The sequence below is a fragment of the Ursus arctos genome, unplaced genomic scaffold (assembly GCF_023065955.2).
Source record: "Ursus arctos isolate Adak ecotype North America unplaced genomic scaffold, UrsArc2.0 scaffold_2, whole genome shotgun sequence".
Taxonomy (NCBI): Eukaryota; Metazoa; Chordata; class Mammalia; order Carnivora; family Ursidae; genus Ursus; species Ursus arctos.
In genome coordinates this window covers 22,311,058-22,329,543 of record NW_026622874.1, presented here as the reverse complement: position 1 = coordinate 22,329,543, position 18,486 = coordinate 22,311,058, and the positions used below count along the sequence as shown (strand labels likewise).

Genomic DNA, 18,486 nt, shown 5'->3' with positions numbered 1-18,486 from the left:
ATTGACATTACAGAGACTTTTCCAGGGTCCTCAACTTGAAGTGTCAGCTTCTACCATCTTCCCTAGAAGAGTAGATTACAAAGTGGTCGGGGGAGTAGTTTATTTGGTAAATAGCCTTGACATTCAAGAAGTTCACTTTAACAGATTGGCTCTGTTTTTCCAAAATCTAAATTGTTCCTGGAGAAGGTGAAGGGTAAATCAGACTCTTTTAAGGTTTGCCTGAACGCTTTTAGGTCAAAGAGCAAAAACTCTTAAATCTGTATCCTTAAGGAATTGATGCCGGTTATAAAAGTGCCTCGTTTGGCCTTGTGCAGTATGGAAAGGACTGCCTGCAGCTTTCCCTGTTTATTTCTCAGTGACTGAATGCCTTTCCTTTCCTATAAAAGGATTTTATGACTGTTTGTTGTGCTGTATGTTGGTTTAAGATCCCGAAGCTGCCCTAGGATTGGTACGGCTGGTATCCTTTATTAACACCTTCTCCGTTTTTGGATTCATGTTATTTGGCAAACATGTGTTGAACATCCTCTACGCATCAGTCAGTGAGTTGGGGATGGACTTTTTTTTTTAAAATGAGTAAGAGTCCCTGCATTTGTCACTCACGGTCTAGTTCCGGAGACACACATAGGAGGCTGAGAGAATGCAGTGAAGAGCTGAGAGCACACGGGGACCAAGAACCACCAAAGCTTTCCTAGAAATCCTGCGCTTTTGAGCAGAACGTAGAGGATGAGTTGCCCTGGCCAAGGAGAGCGTTCATAAGAACTTTTGCATCCATCCCCTTCTCTTTTCCTTCTTCTTTCTTTCACTTTTCCTTTGGCTGCTTCCAGTTTCCTCAGCCTCCACAGCTCCCCAGCATGTCTCTTCCTCACACCCCATTTCTCTTCAGCTCTTTTTGTTCTTCAGGACTTTTCCACATGAGGGGCTCTACGCACAGCCCCCTCCCAGGAAGCAGCGAGGAACACAGTGCAAGTGGGCGCCCTGACAGAAAGATTTCCTCCATGGTAGACTGGTAACCATCACTGCTTTTCTTTAGACATCCAAGGCACAAATTTAATTCAAAATCTTGTTGGTAGGTAGTGATAGAAATAGATCAGAAGTGGGGGGATTAGCAAGCGGTGGGAGGAAGTCACTCAGTGAGTCCCCAAATCCCAGCCGTCACTCTGCTCATTCAAGCAACTGCTACCATTGTCGAGAGAAGCAGGATCCCTCTACTGGGTGTTTATGTCCAAATAAAATGCAACTTCCGTAGACATTCAGTAGAAATTGAGCTGTGGGGGTGCCAGCGAGAGGTACTAAGGTCAGAGATGTTATAAATACCATTGAATAAGCTCTGACACTCCTATTGATTTTGTTGCTCACTAAAACCTCCGTTACTCTCAAGCAAGGGAAATCAGATGGGGTGACCACCCCCTTTTCTAGAGGTAGCCCTTCCTTTCTTCCCCACACACGGCGGGGGGCACCCTATATCTGGATTAGCTTTACTGGCATCTAGAGTTGTATTAGCGGCGCCTTCTCAGACACCAGTGAAGACCCTGGCAGATGAACAGAGCCCATTGTTGTGAAAGGCTTTGCAAATGGTAACGTGGTGTGCAAAATCAGTTGTTTTGCATCTGTGATGCCAGCAGGTGGCCTGGATTCCATAGCCCTCCATCGCTGACATTGAGGACTGGTGTCCTTCCTTTTCTCCATCCTGTCTCCATTTACCTTGGATTTCCTGTCTCCATTTCTTCCCAGAAAATGCTGATGCTTGCATGTCTGCCATCATCCGAACATCACTGCCAGAGGCAGCATTTTCAGTACGAGCACCTCACCTGACTCCTGTGACCCACGAGCACCCACATCATCCATTCTATTATTGGCCAGACCTTTTGCTGGGGACCTCAGAGTCCTCAGCCAGCCAGGGCTTGAATGGGCTTGCTCCCTGTGTGCACTGCGGTGGCCTTGTCCATCCAATGGACTGCCCTAATGCCAGTGGCCAGGACTCCCCAATGCCTTGTACACTCTGTCTTTGATCTTCTTGACAGATCGTTGTTGGTATCCAGCTTCTAATAGTGGGTGGGTTGAGTTAGAGGGAAGGTACTTCTCATTGGAGCAGTGAGTCTAAGATTTTTGAACTTAAGCAAGCTACATAGGCAACCACCTGATCTGGAGTAGCCTCGGTCAGTTTGGGTCTCTCTCCTAAGACACTGCTACTGATAAATCGTCCTGATCCTTGATGCTACCCAAAGATGTGTCCTGTCGGTGAGCCCGTTTCCTGCACAACAGCCAGAGCCGTCAGCCAGCAGTCAGTTAATGTTAAAAAGAATGCAAGTCTGGCTGCTGCATTTCCTGTCTTGTAGATTGATGATCTTTGGCTGTTTTGCTGATGTCATGGTACATCTGGTTTTTTGGAGTGACTATAACAAGGAAGGAGAATGGTTAATCTAGCAAGAACTCATTATACCACGAATGATGAAGGGTGGCTTCTGTTTTTTTCCTATTTGATTTGTTTGCTTCATTGGGGAAAACAAATGATTATGTCACCCTATAGAGAATTTCACTTTCTCTTTGACATGCAAATAAACAGCCTCCCACATTTCATTTTTTTTTGCCATTGCTGGAATGGTTGATTTAAAAGACACATTGTTAAGCTGCTTTCCTATATCATGACCTGCACTACTGGGTAGGGAAGAAAAACGTAAAGTATGTATATTTTTTAAGAAATGAGGGACCCTTCGATACAAATGCCCCTAGAAGCCCAGGTCCATTAACGAGATGGATTTGATGACAAAACCAAACTAAATAAGAGGGAGGAGGACATGAGTCTTCATTGAATTTCCTGTAATACGTCTTGGAGATGAGGATTCAAATCTCACTAATGCATTAAAGAGGACATCAAAGAGTCCTTTCTCCTTCTTGTTGTTTTCATCTGACAGAATGTTCCTGGTAATGGGTACATTCGTTCATTTCCACTAAGAACGTGTTTTGGTATATAAAACACGGGAGGTGTTGGTTGTTAGAGGGTTACAGATACTGGTAAACTTGGATTTTCCCAGGCCAGATCCCAGTCGGAAACTTTATGGCCACTAGTCTCTAGTCATGTATACATTTACTATTTCTAATCCTTGACCCTGGGCTTTTGGAGCCAGGCAAAACGTGTTTTGTTTTGTTTCCTGTGCTGGCCAGTATGGATTTGTGATTAGCCAAACCTGATTTGAACAGCAGTTTGCAGGCCCATGTCTTGGGGGTATGTGGATATTATTGGGCCCTTGAGGGTATAGATCAGGGGATCTTGACTTTCTGTTGCTAGGTTACTGAACCCTGAATTACTGAGCCCTGAACATAGCATTTGTGTTCTAAAAATTGTGATTTATGGTTGAAAGCAGCTGCTGCACGTATTTTGGGGGAGAGTATGGTGAGATGTAAAATAAATAAAACTAAATAGTTAGACACAGTACATCAAACAATAATTAAAAGGAAATGTTTATGGCGAATTAGGAAAGAAATTGATTCCCCCTCCTTCTACCCCCGCAACATTGGGAGAATTATTTTGCTCATGTTCACAGAACTGTTGGGCCAGGCTTTGTAGAGCCATTATGTGAACTCAGTCATGACCGAGACTCTGTAATAAAAGTCAGCTGATTCAGTTGTGGGTGCTGCAGCCAACAGTCCTGATCTAGAGGTAGAAGTGGGGGCGGCAATCTTGGATATACGTTTTTACTTCTGTTCTTTTTTCTTTCTTCTTTCTTTTTTTTCCCCTAAATTTCCTTTTCTATTTGTAATTTTTTATCATATAGACAAAAGTTTCTATTTAAAAATAACCTTTATTCAGAGAGTAATTTTACCAAATTATGGTATAATTATACTACCAACATTTGACCTTTTAAAACAGCCTCTAATAATCAGAAATGTTCAATTGCACTTTTGGCAAAAGTTGTATTTTTTATAACTTCTATAGTTCTCCCATCCTGCACACTTCTGTTTTCTAGCCAACATGTCAGGTGACAAATATTTTCTAACCTTCTGCTTTGTGCCAAGAAGTGCACAGGATCAGACATCAAAAGCATTGAAAAAGTTAAAAATGAATTAGGATGCCAAGACAAAAATGTACAAAAATTAACAGTCTAAATAACAACGGCACAGGAGATGTCCCAAAGTTGTGTGTATGATTCTTTCCTGAGTGAGAGAGTTAAATGCTGCCTGGGGTGGGGGTGGGGGTCCGTAGAACAAGTTAGACTGAGATGGAATGCTAACTGTGGACATGTCCCAACATGGGTAGGTGATGAATGGTCATGTGCATGCCTGCTGATGAGCTTAGAGAAGGGGAAGATCGGTGTGGCTCGGGGCAAGGTTTCTTAGAGGTGACAAGACTTGTTCTGTATCTTAAAGACAGGTAGAATTTGAATCACAGGCAGAGATTAATGGGGAGGGCTTTCTGTCTGAGGTGAGACCATGACCACCTGGGAAAATAGGTCCATGGCGTCGTAGCTGGAGACTAGACTGGCTAGAGCAAGGTGCCTATGGAAACCCTTGATTTCCACGAGAAGGAGTTTAACCTTTCTTCTGGATACATTCATGTATTATTTATTCACTGTGCGCATAGTTTGAACTCAGCACTGTGAAAAGCTGGGGATACACTAAGGAGCAAGACCCGTGGAAGCGATAAGCAGTTAGGAATTGAGAACATCCTGCACTGTGATGGGTGCCATGAAGGGGAATTTTCTGGTGCGCTGGGACCCTTTGGAAGGGACAGCTCACGAAGACCAGAAGTTAGTCAGGCAAAGGTGAAGAAGAGCTTTCTAGCCGGGCGGGGGGGGGGGCGGGGGGGATAACAGGTGTAGAGGTGGGAAGACAAAGATAGCCTGCCGCTTGCCATTTTGAAGGCTTATTGAGTTTGTACTGTCTGCCTAGCGGTACACCCCCCCCAATAGTGGGGGAGACAAATATAGGAGGTGGTTTCTGCCCCCAAAGCACTGGTGTCTTTTCAGAGAGACGTTTAAGAAACACCAAATAATTTACTCTGGAAGTAAGATTTAGAAAAGAGAAAATTGGAGGAAGTCATGGAACGGTGTGAAATCTTCTTTCCAGAAAAGTTAAAGATGAAACAGATGTAGAGAGGTGGTATGTGAGCAGAATATTGAGGGAGAAGGGTGGTCTGTGAGACCCGCCTGATGTGATGAAGAGGACGCTGTAAACTTGGAGCAGTAGAAAGAGACAACAGTGGGGCAACAGGTCTGGGTCCCATTGGGGGAACCTCGCCCTTCAGTTTTCTTATTTGTAAATTTGGCAACCTTGACCTCAGTGGTCCCTGAGAGTGTGTCTAGCTTGAAGTCTAGGTATTTTGGGCTTAATTCCCAAGGCATTAAAGAGTTCTGGAGGATTTTGAAACAGAGGAAGGACCTAACAGAAATCAGTGCATTAAGAAGATTACTTTCTCTTTATTATAGAAAATTAATGGGATAATTACTAATTTATGAGAAGTACAGTTTTGTACTAAAAATTTTAATTGTGTTCTGATGCTTTTAAAACTGCTAGTGGGACCATTCTGATGTCCACTGGACATTGCCTTTTGAGTTCTTCTTTAAAAAAGCAAAAACCAAACAAAAGATAGGGCCTAGAAAAGCCTATTGAATGAGGGAGAGGTTTAGAGGCTGAGTCCAAAAAGTGATCTACAAATATAAATTTTAATTTGGATCCTAACAATTCTTCAGAGTTTTCAGGGAGACCTTGGAATTGGAAAATGTGTGTCCTTTATTTTTGTAGTACTGTTCCTAGGGTGGTCATGCAGTGATGTAATAGAGGTGATAATGGCGTGCCGATCCTTCCGGATACAGGAATACGACACAGCTTGCCACTTTTGCCTTTGTCATAATCCAGGACTGCAACTGCCTCAGCCTGTCCACCCACTGGAGGTCCCACAGAGATGACAGCTGGACAAAAGCCTTGTGAGAATAGAATGTGATCAAATCCTCAGTGTAACCTACTTCTGCTATTCTGTTCTCCAATAAAACAGTTTATCATCAAGCCATGTATTTAGTTCTCTGCCCAGATGAAGACTTGAATCTTCCATGTGTCAGACTAGAACCGAACGTGGATCTGTTGGAGAGTGCTAATGCCAAGGAGTACTGGCTGATACGTCTTGGTGTTCAGCTGCGGTCTTCTGTTGGTGCCCCCTGCCCCCCTCCCAGTCCTGTTGCTCACTCTCATTTTCCACTCCTGCCGAGTATGTGCCACTCTGGGTCTCTTGCTCTAAGTACATTTTGCTAGACAAGTAGGGAAGAACACCATGTTCACTAATTATGCTACTTCAAAGGGGGAACACTGGGCTGATTTAAAATAATTATTATAGAGTAGACTGCAAATTTTGGTAACATTTACAAGGTCATAATAGCTCATAGCCTATAACCCTACCTGTTCTTTAATAGCTGTTTAGTGGCTATAGACAGGCATCAAAGCCAGGGAAGAGCTTTTACATTTCACAACTCAAACCCTACAATGTGTCACGGAGATGGTGATAGGCACATTCAGTGTGGAGTCCTGAGTGAACTCAGGAGGGGCAGGAGAAGGCCTCTGCTGAGACATTAGAAAGAAGTGGCCATTACTCAGCTGACTTTGCTTTGTCCTCTGGGTCTAGTCTTTCAGCTTCTTTTTGTTTTCTTTAAAGGAGATAATTGCACAGAATGTGTTTTTGGCTGAGCTCCGCAAAATCGAAGTTCCCCAAAGTCTTGTGCATTGCTTGAAAGAAGTGTGAGAACTGATGTACCCTTTAAAAAAAAAAAACAAAACAATTCAGTAGGTTAAGGGATTTATGCCACCTGAAAATGATTATTTATAACTTCAATTTTTTGGCCTTGTAAGGACATCATCCTTAAATAGTTCTTTGTCATGGAAAGTTAATCAAAGATTTAAATTTCAGCAAAAACAAAAATACCTTGGTTTTTCCGACAGATGAGTTTTCGAAACGCTGCTAAACATCTCTGGATTCTAACTGAAAGTCAGAAAATGCGCGTCAAGGTCTGGCTGACTTATCCATTTTGGAATCTCTGGTTCCTAGTGGAATGTTGAGAACTAAACAAGTTCCCCAAAAATGATTGTTGAAATAAATAAATAGCATAGTTTTCCAGGGCAGATTAGGGCCAACCATACAAGTGCCAAGAGCTTTCAAAATTCCGTCATACTAGTATAATATTATATATTACTCCCTTCCTGTCCTTTAGAGGAAATATATACTGAACATAGTTTTAAATTGTCCATGATGGCTCAGTCGAGCATCTTTAACTGTAGTCCTTGTGATGTACTGAAGAAGTCAGCCGTCTAGGCAGTTGACCTAGGGCCTGGGGCTTGGGAGAGCTCCCTCCCTGAAAAGCCCTGGACATCTCTTTGTGAAAAAAGATTTCTAAGAGAATTCATTAGTTCGGCATCTATTGCAGACCTACTGTGTGCCCGATCTATACCAGAGGGAATATAGAAAGGAAAAATTAGGACATGGTTGTGACCTTGGAAATCGGCCCGGTGAAGGAGACAGACACATACACACATCACAGCAGCAAGATGAGTGCTGCACGTCATCAAGCCTGTGGCAAAGCTTGGGAGAGCTCACTGACCGTCAGTTTGTCTGCACTCAGCAGCCTTGGCCTTCAGAGCCCTAGGATGAGCCACACAGAAGCTGACCTCCCCACCTCCAACCCGGCAGAAACACGGTCACTGCTCAGGACTCCCTTTGCAGGCGCTGCTCACAACCACGAGCTTCTCCTGCTACAGCTCTGCTGTCTCTTGGTTCTGGTTCTGTCTGGGTTTCTTGTGTCTGCCTGCTTTCCTAAGAACTACCAAGTTGTCTCAGTTAACGTCTCATCTCTTTCCATTTCTCCTTTCTAGTCTCTTTTGCCTCTCCCCCTTTCTTCAAGTTTATTGCCATCCCATTAAGTAATAATGATAATAGTAATGATAATGACAGTAAGAATCACATATCAATTGTTTACAAATTGTCATGTGTTGTCCTAATTCACGCATTTTTTCCCCATCTTGTAAGTAAGCACCCGAGTCACCTGTGAAGTAAATAATTTGCCCAAAGCCACACAACTCCTTTCCCTCATAAAAATCACAGAATATTGGGTATAGTCTTTGCATCTCTACAACTTTTGTGGCAGGTGTGTGTGTGCACATGTCTGTGTGCATGAGGAAAAGAGAGAGAGAAACACTAAGTTCTTTACCAATAAAGAGGTTTTCATCTGTGTGCTCTCTCTTAAGATTTCAGGGCACTTCCAAATCTTGAGCTGTTCTGGATAGAACTGGAAGTTTCTAGAAGGCAGAATTTCAGGCAGCCAAGGCTTTCCCTTGGGGATGCTCTTTTCAGTCAGCAGCTCTCTGCCCAGTTGGAGAGAGGTGGGTTTCCTCAATCACTGGATCACTGCTGACTTCTCAGACCTGGGATACTGTGGCCTGAGTCCGAGCCCAGGGAGGGAGAGCTCTTAGGCCAGAGTTTGCACCAGTTTCTCAGGGATGATTTCATTTATTTTAGCAGGGAGGGGGGGGAGAAAAGGAGGAAAGAGCCTATTTTGGGAGGGAAGAAGGAAGTATGTTTAGATTTTTGAGGGAGACACTGTTTTTCGACTTCTAGTATTCAACGCTTTTCAGAGTGTTACTACATTACTTTGTCAAAAGTATTTATAATTCTGAAGATATTAAATATATCTGTACTTAAATATTAGTACCAAACTGCTCAAAGACAATATAAGCAGGCTTTTTTGTTTTTAAATAATTCTCGCATCTGCTCTTAATGGTTAGTTTAGATAATTCCTATCTTTTGGGTCTATTGGTCCTATTTCCTTTTATCTACCACAGTAACCAGCTTAAGGCTGAGATATGCCACCTCAGCGTTAAGTTTAGAGATTGCATTGAATAAAAAATGAGGAACATGCTAGGCTTGCGTGAAAGTTGACGCTTTCTAATTCAGGGATGAAAACATGATACGTGCTTTCCCAGTGCGCGCATCAGACGCGGATCAGTGGCATTCGGCTCTGGCCCCCTCGGCACCATGAAGGTAACATTCAGATTTCCGAGGGATTAACCCAGCTGCAGTTGTGTTGTAGTTTATGGTGTTAAAAAGGATCAACGGCTCAAAACTGGCATGACATCTGTTCCACTGTCCTCCTCATCAGTCAGTGCTTACCGAGGGTCTGCTGAGAGTAGCGCATTATACTGATGTTTCTGCATCTTTTATGTTGTTGCATGAAATAAAGCTGAGACAGCACTAGTTTAATTAGATTGAGACTTCCTATGAATTTTAAGAACATCTCTGATCCCTTCTTTTCCTGCAATGTGCATTAGGTATTGGAATTTTATTTTACTTCATTGTGTTTCTGATCTGTTAGCCCTCTCTGAATGCTCGCCCTTCAAGGGCAGGAATCCTCTCTGTTCTTCATAGTGTATTTCAACATGCAGATCACCCAGGGTGTTCTTCATTGGCTATTCAGGAAGGATCATGACTTATTGACTTAGAATAAAATCAAATTGTGCTTCTTTAGTAATTTATACTTATTCTACTTTCACTTTCTGGTTATTTCTTGATTTTTTTTTTTTTTTTTCTTGAATCTTTCCCTTACCATCTGTTTTCTCTCATTTCTCTGCGGCCACCTATAGGAACCCTCTGGGCAAACTGATTCTACCCAGTGCTCCTGAAAAGTCATGTCCTGCACCTGGCATAGCAAAATATGCATAGAAGAATATTACCTTGCATTTATAAGTGCTTTTCCAAGCATTTCATTATCTACCTAAATCTCCAGAACAATCCAAAAAAAGAGAAGGAGCTGCTATTGTTATTCTTAGGATACTGACAAGGAAATCACATAGATTTGGTTCAAGTGACATGGTGAGCCAGCAGCACAGCTGTTATGCTCCCAGTCACCGGCGGCCTGGTACAGAGGATCCCCCCCATGACGCAGGTTGACAACTTCCTGCACATACCCTTGGTATTCTGAGTCTTGGAAATGGAAGGAAGAAAGAGAACTTCCAAGTCCTGGAATATCTGCCATTGGCCTTGATCACTGAGGAGCAAATCTAGAAATAACGTAATTCTGCAGAGGTTCATCCTGGTGTGGGTGGGTGACTCTAATCAGGATCTGCTGTTTTCCTCTCTTACCTTCCCAGAAATTGTGTCAGCCATGCATGACCTGTGTGAACATATAGAGGTGACACAAGAGTGCAGCTTTCAGGTGTAGAGTAAAGGCACCAAACTCTTAAACCCCTAGCTGAAGAACAATTATTCTACAAGCTTTTTTTAAAATGCTCCGTACAAGAAACATTTTTAAAATTTATTTTATTCATTAAAGGCAGGATAGAGAAGAGGAAATAGGAAAGCTAAGCTTTGTTCATCTTTCCACTTTATACATAATTGAAATCAACACCCTCAGGCCCAAACATCATCAGTAATAATCCTCAGCCTTCATAGGGCTTCTCAGAATGTTGGGGTTTCAGACTTGCAAGGATATCCTAACTGGGTAAGTTTGGAAAGCAAAGTTTGTAAATAAATTGAATCTAGATAAAAACAAAACAAATGGCTTTTTTGTAAGTGGCAGTTTCATCCTTAGCATCCCTCAGACATATGTTCAAGTAGATCATCGAATCAAGGAGAGAGGCTCAGAGAGGTGAAGCTCAGCCTTGGTACCGAGGCAGGCATGCGTGCGATACCTGAGACCAGCGCTGGGATTCTCACTGCCACTGTGGTGCCCTTGCCGCCATGCCTCCTCGTCCCCACACCTCACTGCCCAAATCCTGCAGAAGTGTATCATCTTGAACAAGACTTACGATTGTTAACGTTTCTGAGAGACATCTCCATGCAATTATCATTTGTGGAAGTGAGAGTTTTCCCGTAAAGAAAGCAGGTGCCAAAATGCCTGTTTCTTGGACTTAATAGCATATTGTTGATTGTCATGCCACCAAATGAGTGTGAGGTGAGGAATGAATGTCTTCTGTAATGCCAGCAATTGCTGGTAAGAAGATTTGACTTTCCCAGATTACCCTCATGTCAAATGTGACATCTCTTTATGTATGACTTTCAGCATTCACAATGAAATGTGAAATGGTGTTAACAGAAGCCCAAGCGTACCAAGGCTTCAAGATTAGAAATCACTTTTAGGCTGCCTTTCTTCTTCTCCCCGCACCACCCCCCCACCCAGTGGGTTGCTGTATTAACACTCATTATAGCAAAGCAGAGCAGATGGGCAAACAGACTGATTAGTTATTTATATATATATTTTTTCTTTATGGAGCTTAGATGTTGGCTCTTCCTTTAATAAAAGAAAGGAGTTTTTAGATGTTGCCTTGTCTTGATTTCCCTTTTTAATCAGAGGAAAAAAGGGGGCACTTTGCTCCTGATCTATTAATAATGTGGCTATATCCTTTTCTTAACTGCTGACTTCATAGCTCTCTGTGTACCCATTTCAATCAGAATTTGATTTCTCTCCAATCTTCGAGCTGCGTGTGGTACATTCATGTTCTGGCCTAGCATTTCTTTATGGAGCTTATCGCTTTTAATTCATTTTTTTAGAAGTGTCTTTCTTGACAAGGAAACTGTCTACAGTATTTTGGGCTTTTTCATCCAAAATGAAAAAGACTAGAACTGATTGGTGGAAAGTGAAATTATCCATAATATTATGTCAATAGAAATATTTTCCCATGTTTTTCCTCTTTTGAAAAAAGGTCAGATATCTCTTTGATCTTTCTCAAAACAGAATTTATGTACTTCTTTCCTTCCCAATTTTATAAGAATAGATTTTTCTGATGAAACCATGCTTCCAGTTAAAAATTAAGGGAAAGAGAAAGGCCATCAGCAATCCCACTTCTGGATATATATTCAAAGGGAACAAAATCACTATCTCAAAGAGATGTCTGCACTCCCATGTTCATTGCAGCATTATTCACAATAGTCAAGGTATAGAAACAACCTAAATGTCCATCATGGATGAATGGATCAAGAAAATGTCACACACACACACATACACACACACTCTCTCTCTCTTTCTCTCTCTCTCTCTCTCCCCCCCTCCCCAGTGGAATATTAGCCTTAAAAAAAAAAAGAGAGATCCTGCCATTTGCAACAACACTGATGAACTAGAGGGCATTATGCTAAGTGAAGTAAGAGAAAGACAAATACTGCATGGTATCATTTATATGTGCAATCTAAAAATAAAATAAGTAAAACTCAGAAACGGTATAATGGTGGTTTCCAAGGACTGGGGAGGGGGGTGGGAGAAATAAGGAGAGGTTGGTAGAAGGATACAAACTTTCAGTTACAAGATGAATAAGGTCTGAGAATCTAATATATAACATAGTGACTGTAGTTGATTAGCACTGTGTTTTATAATTGCAAGTTGCTAAGGGAGTAGAACTTAAGTGTTCTTGCGAAGGAAGGAAGGAAGGAAGGAAGGAAAGAAAAGAAAAAGGTTAATATGAGAGTGGCTAGATGTGTTAATTAACTCAATGGTGGGATCCCTTTCACGATGTGTGCATGTATCAGATCATCTTTATGGAGCTTGAACACTTGCCGTGTATTGCCGTTTTGTCAATTATACATCAGTGGAGCTGAAAACAGTAAAATACAAATAAAGAGAAATCACTGGCATTGGGAAAAAAGGAGAAAAAGCCTTAATAATCCATAGTCTTTTCTTATAAAAGGGCAAATGTATCACATGTATGTAATAGATATTCATAGAAAGGTAATGGGCTTAGTTGTGTATAGAAAAGAATTTTCTAGTGTTATAATGTGGAGTGTTCTCTAACAGTAATTCCTATAGTGATACTCAAAGCATTACCTAAAGAGGCTTGAGGCATAGTGTAAGGAGAGGAATGATAAACATGCATGGTTACAAATGTTTTAGTCCTTTTAAAAATTTTTGAATTGTATTTGTAAATTTGCTATGTATTTTGTCAAAAGCAGGAAAAATATCCTATAAAGATGGTCCTAAAGTCAGTTAGCTCATAGTGTTGTGGATAGGGATTCCAACTTCTAATTTCATGGTGTAGGATAATGTACCCATACAGCTCTTTGGGGAGACTTTTACACAAAGCCATGGGCAATTAATTGGATCCCATGTTTTTAGAGGTGCCTGATGATCCTAGCATATAGATTATTTAGTTTTTTTAAACTGTCCTCAGTGAGACTTGGTATTATTAGAAGATTCTATCAAACATCAAAGGATACTTCAGCTTACTTCTCACACTGTGGTCTGACTTCAGAAATAGCATGCTGTTAATAACAATATGTGAAAACGAGACTGAGCTCTGTCCAGCTTCGTGGTCTCGGCATGTCTGTCTGCACCATCAGACTCACCTCTCTAAGTGCTGTGGTTTCAGGAAGGGGCGTGAATAGAGGGTGTGGGGTATAGCAGAGAAAAGCTGTGCAAAGCCAATGAGAGAATGGAAGCTAAAAAAAAATGCTAGGGTTTCTGTGAGGGATGGTACAAACCAGAGGGAAGTGTTTGGAGCAGATTATCGTGGCAGACACGAGGGGGGCATTTCTGAGGGTCTGCTCAGTTTGAGGTCTCGGTGAGACTACAGTCAAAGTAAGAGAATTTTCAGGAGAAATGGAACCGCGACGTTGCGTCAGGCTAGAAGAGAGGTGCAGTGCAGGGGTGTTTTAGTGATGGTTCTTTAGCTGTGGGCAGGCCTTGAGCCTGATCTCTCTTGACGTTCCCTCTCTCAAGGCTGAATCAGGTGCCTGTGGGGTGAGCTCACCTCTCTTCCTGGGGTTCACCTGCAGTAGCTCTGCCACCACTGCTGTGAAACCGATCTTTCTCGTGATCGCTTCTCTCCGAATGTTCGTCTTCTGTGGGCATCGGGAGGAAAGCTGTACCTTGTGTATCTCTATATACCCCGTGCCTGCCGGACACTTGGTAGTTTTCAGATGAATGAATGATTGGACAATTGCTTACGTGCAGGATCCAGATGATGTAGTAAAAAGCTTTTCCTCCTGATCCAAGGTTAACTTTATGAATTAGACATCTTCTGCCTCTTCAATGACTTCATAATCATAACCCTCAAAATGGACAACATATTGGGGCGCCTGGGCGGCTCAATCAGTTTAGCATCTGACTCTTGATTTCTGCCCAGGTCATGATCTCAGGGTTGTGAGATCGAGCCCCATGTCCAGCTCCACACTGGGCATGGAGCTTGCTCAGGATTCTGTGTCTCCCTCTCCCTCTGTCCCTCCTCCCCCCCAAGGGCAACCTATTAAAATACATTTCTGATGAAGTTGTAAAACTCGAAAACATCACTCATGAAATTACTGACGTAAAATAAAGAGTGTATGTGTTTCAAAAACAAAATCCCTACCTAGTTAGGATTTGGAGAGAACTCATATTGACCGTGCATGCCTTTAAAAAAATATAATTAAATGGAAGCTTCCTGAGCCATCACTTGTATTGGATGTAAATCGTGTCTAATCTGCTTATTAACATGCCCCTCACCTCCATGCCTGAATAACAGAGACGTCCTTCTAAAAGGTATTCTTAGATGTTTCACTTTTGTTAGTCTGCTGCAGTTTATTTGATTTTCATGTGATTTCACCTTTTTAAATTCAAGTAAGACTTTTTAATATAAACACAACTTTTAAAACACGGAAGAAACACCACACAATGCTTTTCAGGGGTAGCAAAGGATAATTCACATCTTAGATCCTTACATTAATTTCTTGGATAGTATATGAGGCTGTGAACAGGAATTTGGAATGAGGACGAGAAAAGCGAGAGGGACTCCCAGAGAGGACAGTTCTCAAATTGCCTCTGGATCACCACTGTCCTTCAGGGATTCTGTTAGGGTTTCCCATTCTCCTTCCTGTTTTCACTTTCTTTGGAAGAGGTGGCAGCAAGGAGGTTTCCCCTCTCACTTCAGCTTGCTCTCCTGTGGACATGTGAGCTTGTTTTCCCACATTCCTTTTTGAAAAGTGAGAAATTCGTTCTGGGGGCTCACACCGTTCCCTTAGGTGGTGATGCTGGAGGTGGGACTGAGGGAGGTCTGCCCCCGAGAAAGTGCTGGCCCGTAATGCATGGCGTTGGCAGCAGGAGGAACGACCCTCAGCAGCCTCGTGCTTGGAGACGAATTCTCCCCTTCTTCTACCTTCGGAATTGAATCCCATCTCTCATTCTAATCATCTCACATTTCAGTGATGTTTCTTCAAAAACTATGATAGGATGACAGAATGGGTTTCTGCACTACTAATTTAATACCTCTCAACGGGTGCTCAGATTTGTACCAGAGAGACGTCCTTATCGTTAAGTTGGATAAAGTGAGCAAGGCCTCCTCCAGGCCCTTCACAAAGCATCAGCAGTGCCGTCCCCTTCGCTGCCCTGCTCCCACCTCCTCCCGCCAAAGGAGGGTGAGTATGGACTCACGCGCACACACTCTCACGCGCACACACTCTCACGCGCACACACTCTCACGCGCACTCTTCCACGTTCTAGTGTCTTAACTCAGCCACTTCCTCATGACTGGGTGATGCTGCTGTCCTTTCAGCCTTGCAAATTTCTACCGGACTTTTAAGGCTCTACAAAATATTGTTTCCTCTTTTAATTCCTGCCCTTGCCCAGTCATAATTTCATTTTTTTGTTTGTATTTAATTCTGCATTGCCATAGATTCCTGTGAAACCTCTATCATGGCACTCCTACGCGACATTGTAGATTTTTAAAAAATGTCTCGCCCACGCACATTTCCCCCATCAGGCCCCTGAGCTGTATAGACCAGTATGAATAGACCATTAAATCAAAATACTGTAGTTTTAACGACATCACTGCTAAATGTGTTTGTGTGTGCGTGTGTGTGTGTGTGCTCCATATAGCTTTAAAAATATGAAAAATGTGTTAACAAGATGTTACCCAATCATATAGAGAAACTACAAACATCAACTGTTTAGGGGATTAAAAAATCTTCCTTTTTTGTAAAACTTGACCAGCTAACCCTAACCCTATACTTCCTGTTAATGATTTGACAGAACCAGGGCTAGAAAGTAGTATGAAGAACTATGCAAAGACAGGACTAGTGTTACAGCCATGGAGTCGGTATTGCAATTTGCATTTGCGTGGCTTCATTTAAGATCATTACCTTTATATCTAAGTTTGCTTTTGAGATTGATTTGAAATTACCTTTCAGTATAAGGTTAATTTGAAAAATTCCCTTTGCTGAGATTTTATGGTTTAAATGATTAGATTTCTACATCTATAGGTGTCCTTAGAGCCCTAGGAAGGAGGCCTTCAGCTGTGTTTTAGTTTCTAGAGCCGTGTTCCTAAGCCTGAGAAACATCAGTTGTTTGTAAAGGGGAGAGGGGCGTAGGGGGACGTGGGTGCTAATCCATACCAAGTGCATGGCCTGACGCTTCTTTTCCTCTGCTTGGGTGTGAAGAGGTAAGGGCCTGTACTACAGTGGGGTGGATGGAGACGAAGGAATGGGTAGATAATCCAAAAGAAACATCTATGAGATAGGCGTAAGGTGTCTACAAGACTGGAATGGCTGGAAAAGGATGATGAAAGAATAAAATAAATAAACAGCAAACCCCGAGAATTTGGGCAGCGACCTTGGGTGGGGTGGGGAAGGTATATTTACTGAAGATAACTGAAGGACTATCTTCTTTGTGGTTTATCCATAAATTCTCTTTCAGTCTTTGTTAGCGGTCCAATAGAGGTACAAAGGCTCTAATAAGAGGTGGGCAATCACCTTGTTTTGTTCTCTTCATCTTCCCACATCTTCTCAATCCTTAACGCATTCAGCTAGCTAAGCAGAAAATGGACAAAAGTAAGTTTGAATCCTTGCCCCCATCTCCTTCCCTTATCTTCCAAAACACGGTCAGCTCAGGTAAAATAAAATACAGAGTTCCTTACAGAACCCACTAGAAATTTATAAATTAGCCCATATTTCAGCCTGAGGAGGAAGTCCACTTCGTCCTGGAAAAAATGGAGGATCTGAGAAGAGCTGGCTTGCAAGGCAGGAGGGGGAAGATGGAGAATTTTTCCCAGTGTCCTGAGCTGGGTAGATCTCATAAATGTGCTTTTCTTACTCTGAAGGTTTTTGAGATTCCAGAACATCAGCAAACATACACGCACTTTGTATGTAGCAAGGAGTAGTGCTCAAATATTTATTTGAATAAACAAATACGTACGTTTTTGTTATCTCCTCAAAAAGTTCAGCCATGCATTGTGCAGGGGCATGCCTTCTGGTCTTGCTTTCGGAGTGAACATCAGATGAAATTGGGCCATGTTGCCTTTCCTCCTCAGCACCAATAGCTCCCCCAGGGCAGTGGGGTCATGCGGGGATCCTAGTGCACTGCTGATCACACAGCACGAGGCACTGAGACCCAGGCTTCGTTTCACTCATTCTGATCCAGCTTTCTGTTCTCGCAGGTGCGCACATCTTGACCGACTCAGCAGGAAGGTGGATTTTCTTTGTGTTTAAAGAAAAGAAAATGTCCCCGTGTCTGTAGAGATGCTTTGCAGTTCAGCCCGGCGGAAGCTGACCGAATGAGACTATGGGCTGTGCCTCTGCTAAGCATGTTGCCGCTGTTCAAAGTGAAGAGGACGCCCAGAAAGGGAAGAACTACCAGAACGGAGACGTGTTTGGCGGTGAGTGCCGTTGAACTTGACTCTTGACCTCTTGACCCGGGCTGTTCACTTTCTCAGGAGCGAATATTTGTAGTGGGTTTTTTTTTTGGGGGGGGGGGGGGCTGCTGGGTAAAGTGCTGGTGAGATATGGCTCGAAATCACTGCAGATCATTTACGTGGAGCAATTGCCATAATAATTCGTACATAGAGGATTTTGAGGAGCATTATGGAGGTTTTATACGGAAGCATTTAAGTGAAGCTTTAAATAACAAGTAGGACTTAAATGGGTACATAGCACAGCAGCCACAGGGGGTCCTGGAGGAGCGCTGTAAGACCAGAAACACAGCTGTCCCAAAGTGCAGTGAGTGAGGGTTTGTAAATGAGAGAGTGAGGTGTTTTTTAGGGTTAGTAGTTACTCTTTATGTTGCTTTTTATTTGCATTTTTTCAGATTAAAAAATACAAATACAGTGAATTTAATAATCATCTTTTAACCTTTCCGTGATGATTTAAAGTGACTTTAGAATATCTAGTGCAAAGATCATAACCTGCCAACCCATGGCCACATCTGGCTTCTAAATATATTTTCTTTGGCTCCCAGAGAATTATGAAATAAAGCGCAAGGCAGTATTCAAAACTCAGGGTGTTTCACATAAAACCCCCAAATTTCTTCAGAAAATCTGGCAACACCTGGTCTGTCTTCCCTGAGGCAACAGTCAGTGGGCTTAGGTAGCAGTGGCCCCCCTCAGTCCAGCTGTGGCCTCCAGGGAGCTGCTGAGCCTGCCCTGAAGAGCACATCAATTCACATTCACTCATGAACGTTACCTGCCTGGCTGCTTACAGGCTTCTGAGTTTGCCTGGTGATGAGTTTGTCCCTTAGAAGATCAGCTATTGCTCTGGTGCCACAGAGTTAGTACAAAATTCCAGTT

The 18,486-nt window shown here is 42.5% G+C and overlaps 1 protein-coding gene across 2 annotated transcripts in view; it reads left to right on the top strand.

Moving 5' to 3' along the window:
* Positions 1-18,486, top strand: part of CUNH1orf21 (chromosome unknown C1orf21 homolog) — a 220,869-nt gene that overhangs the window by 62,483 nt on the left and 139,900 nt on the right. For both annotated transcript variants that reach the window (XM_026509214.4, XM_026509213.4), the window contains exon 2: positions 17,362-17,580. In XM_026509214.4, the coding sequence (XP_026364999.1) occupies positions 17,487-17,580 (94 nt within the window). In that variant the 5' untranslated portion in view covers positions 17,362-17,486. The remainder of the gene's footprint in view (positions 1-17,361; positions 17,581-18,486) is intronic.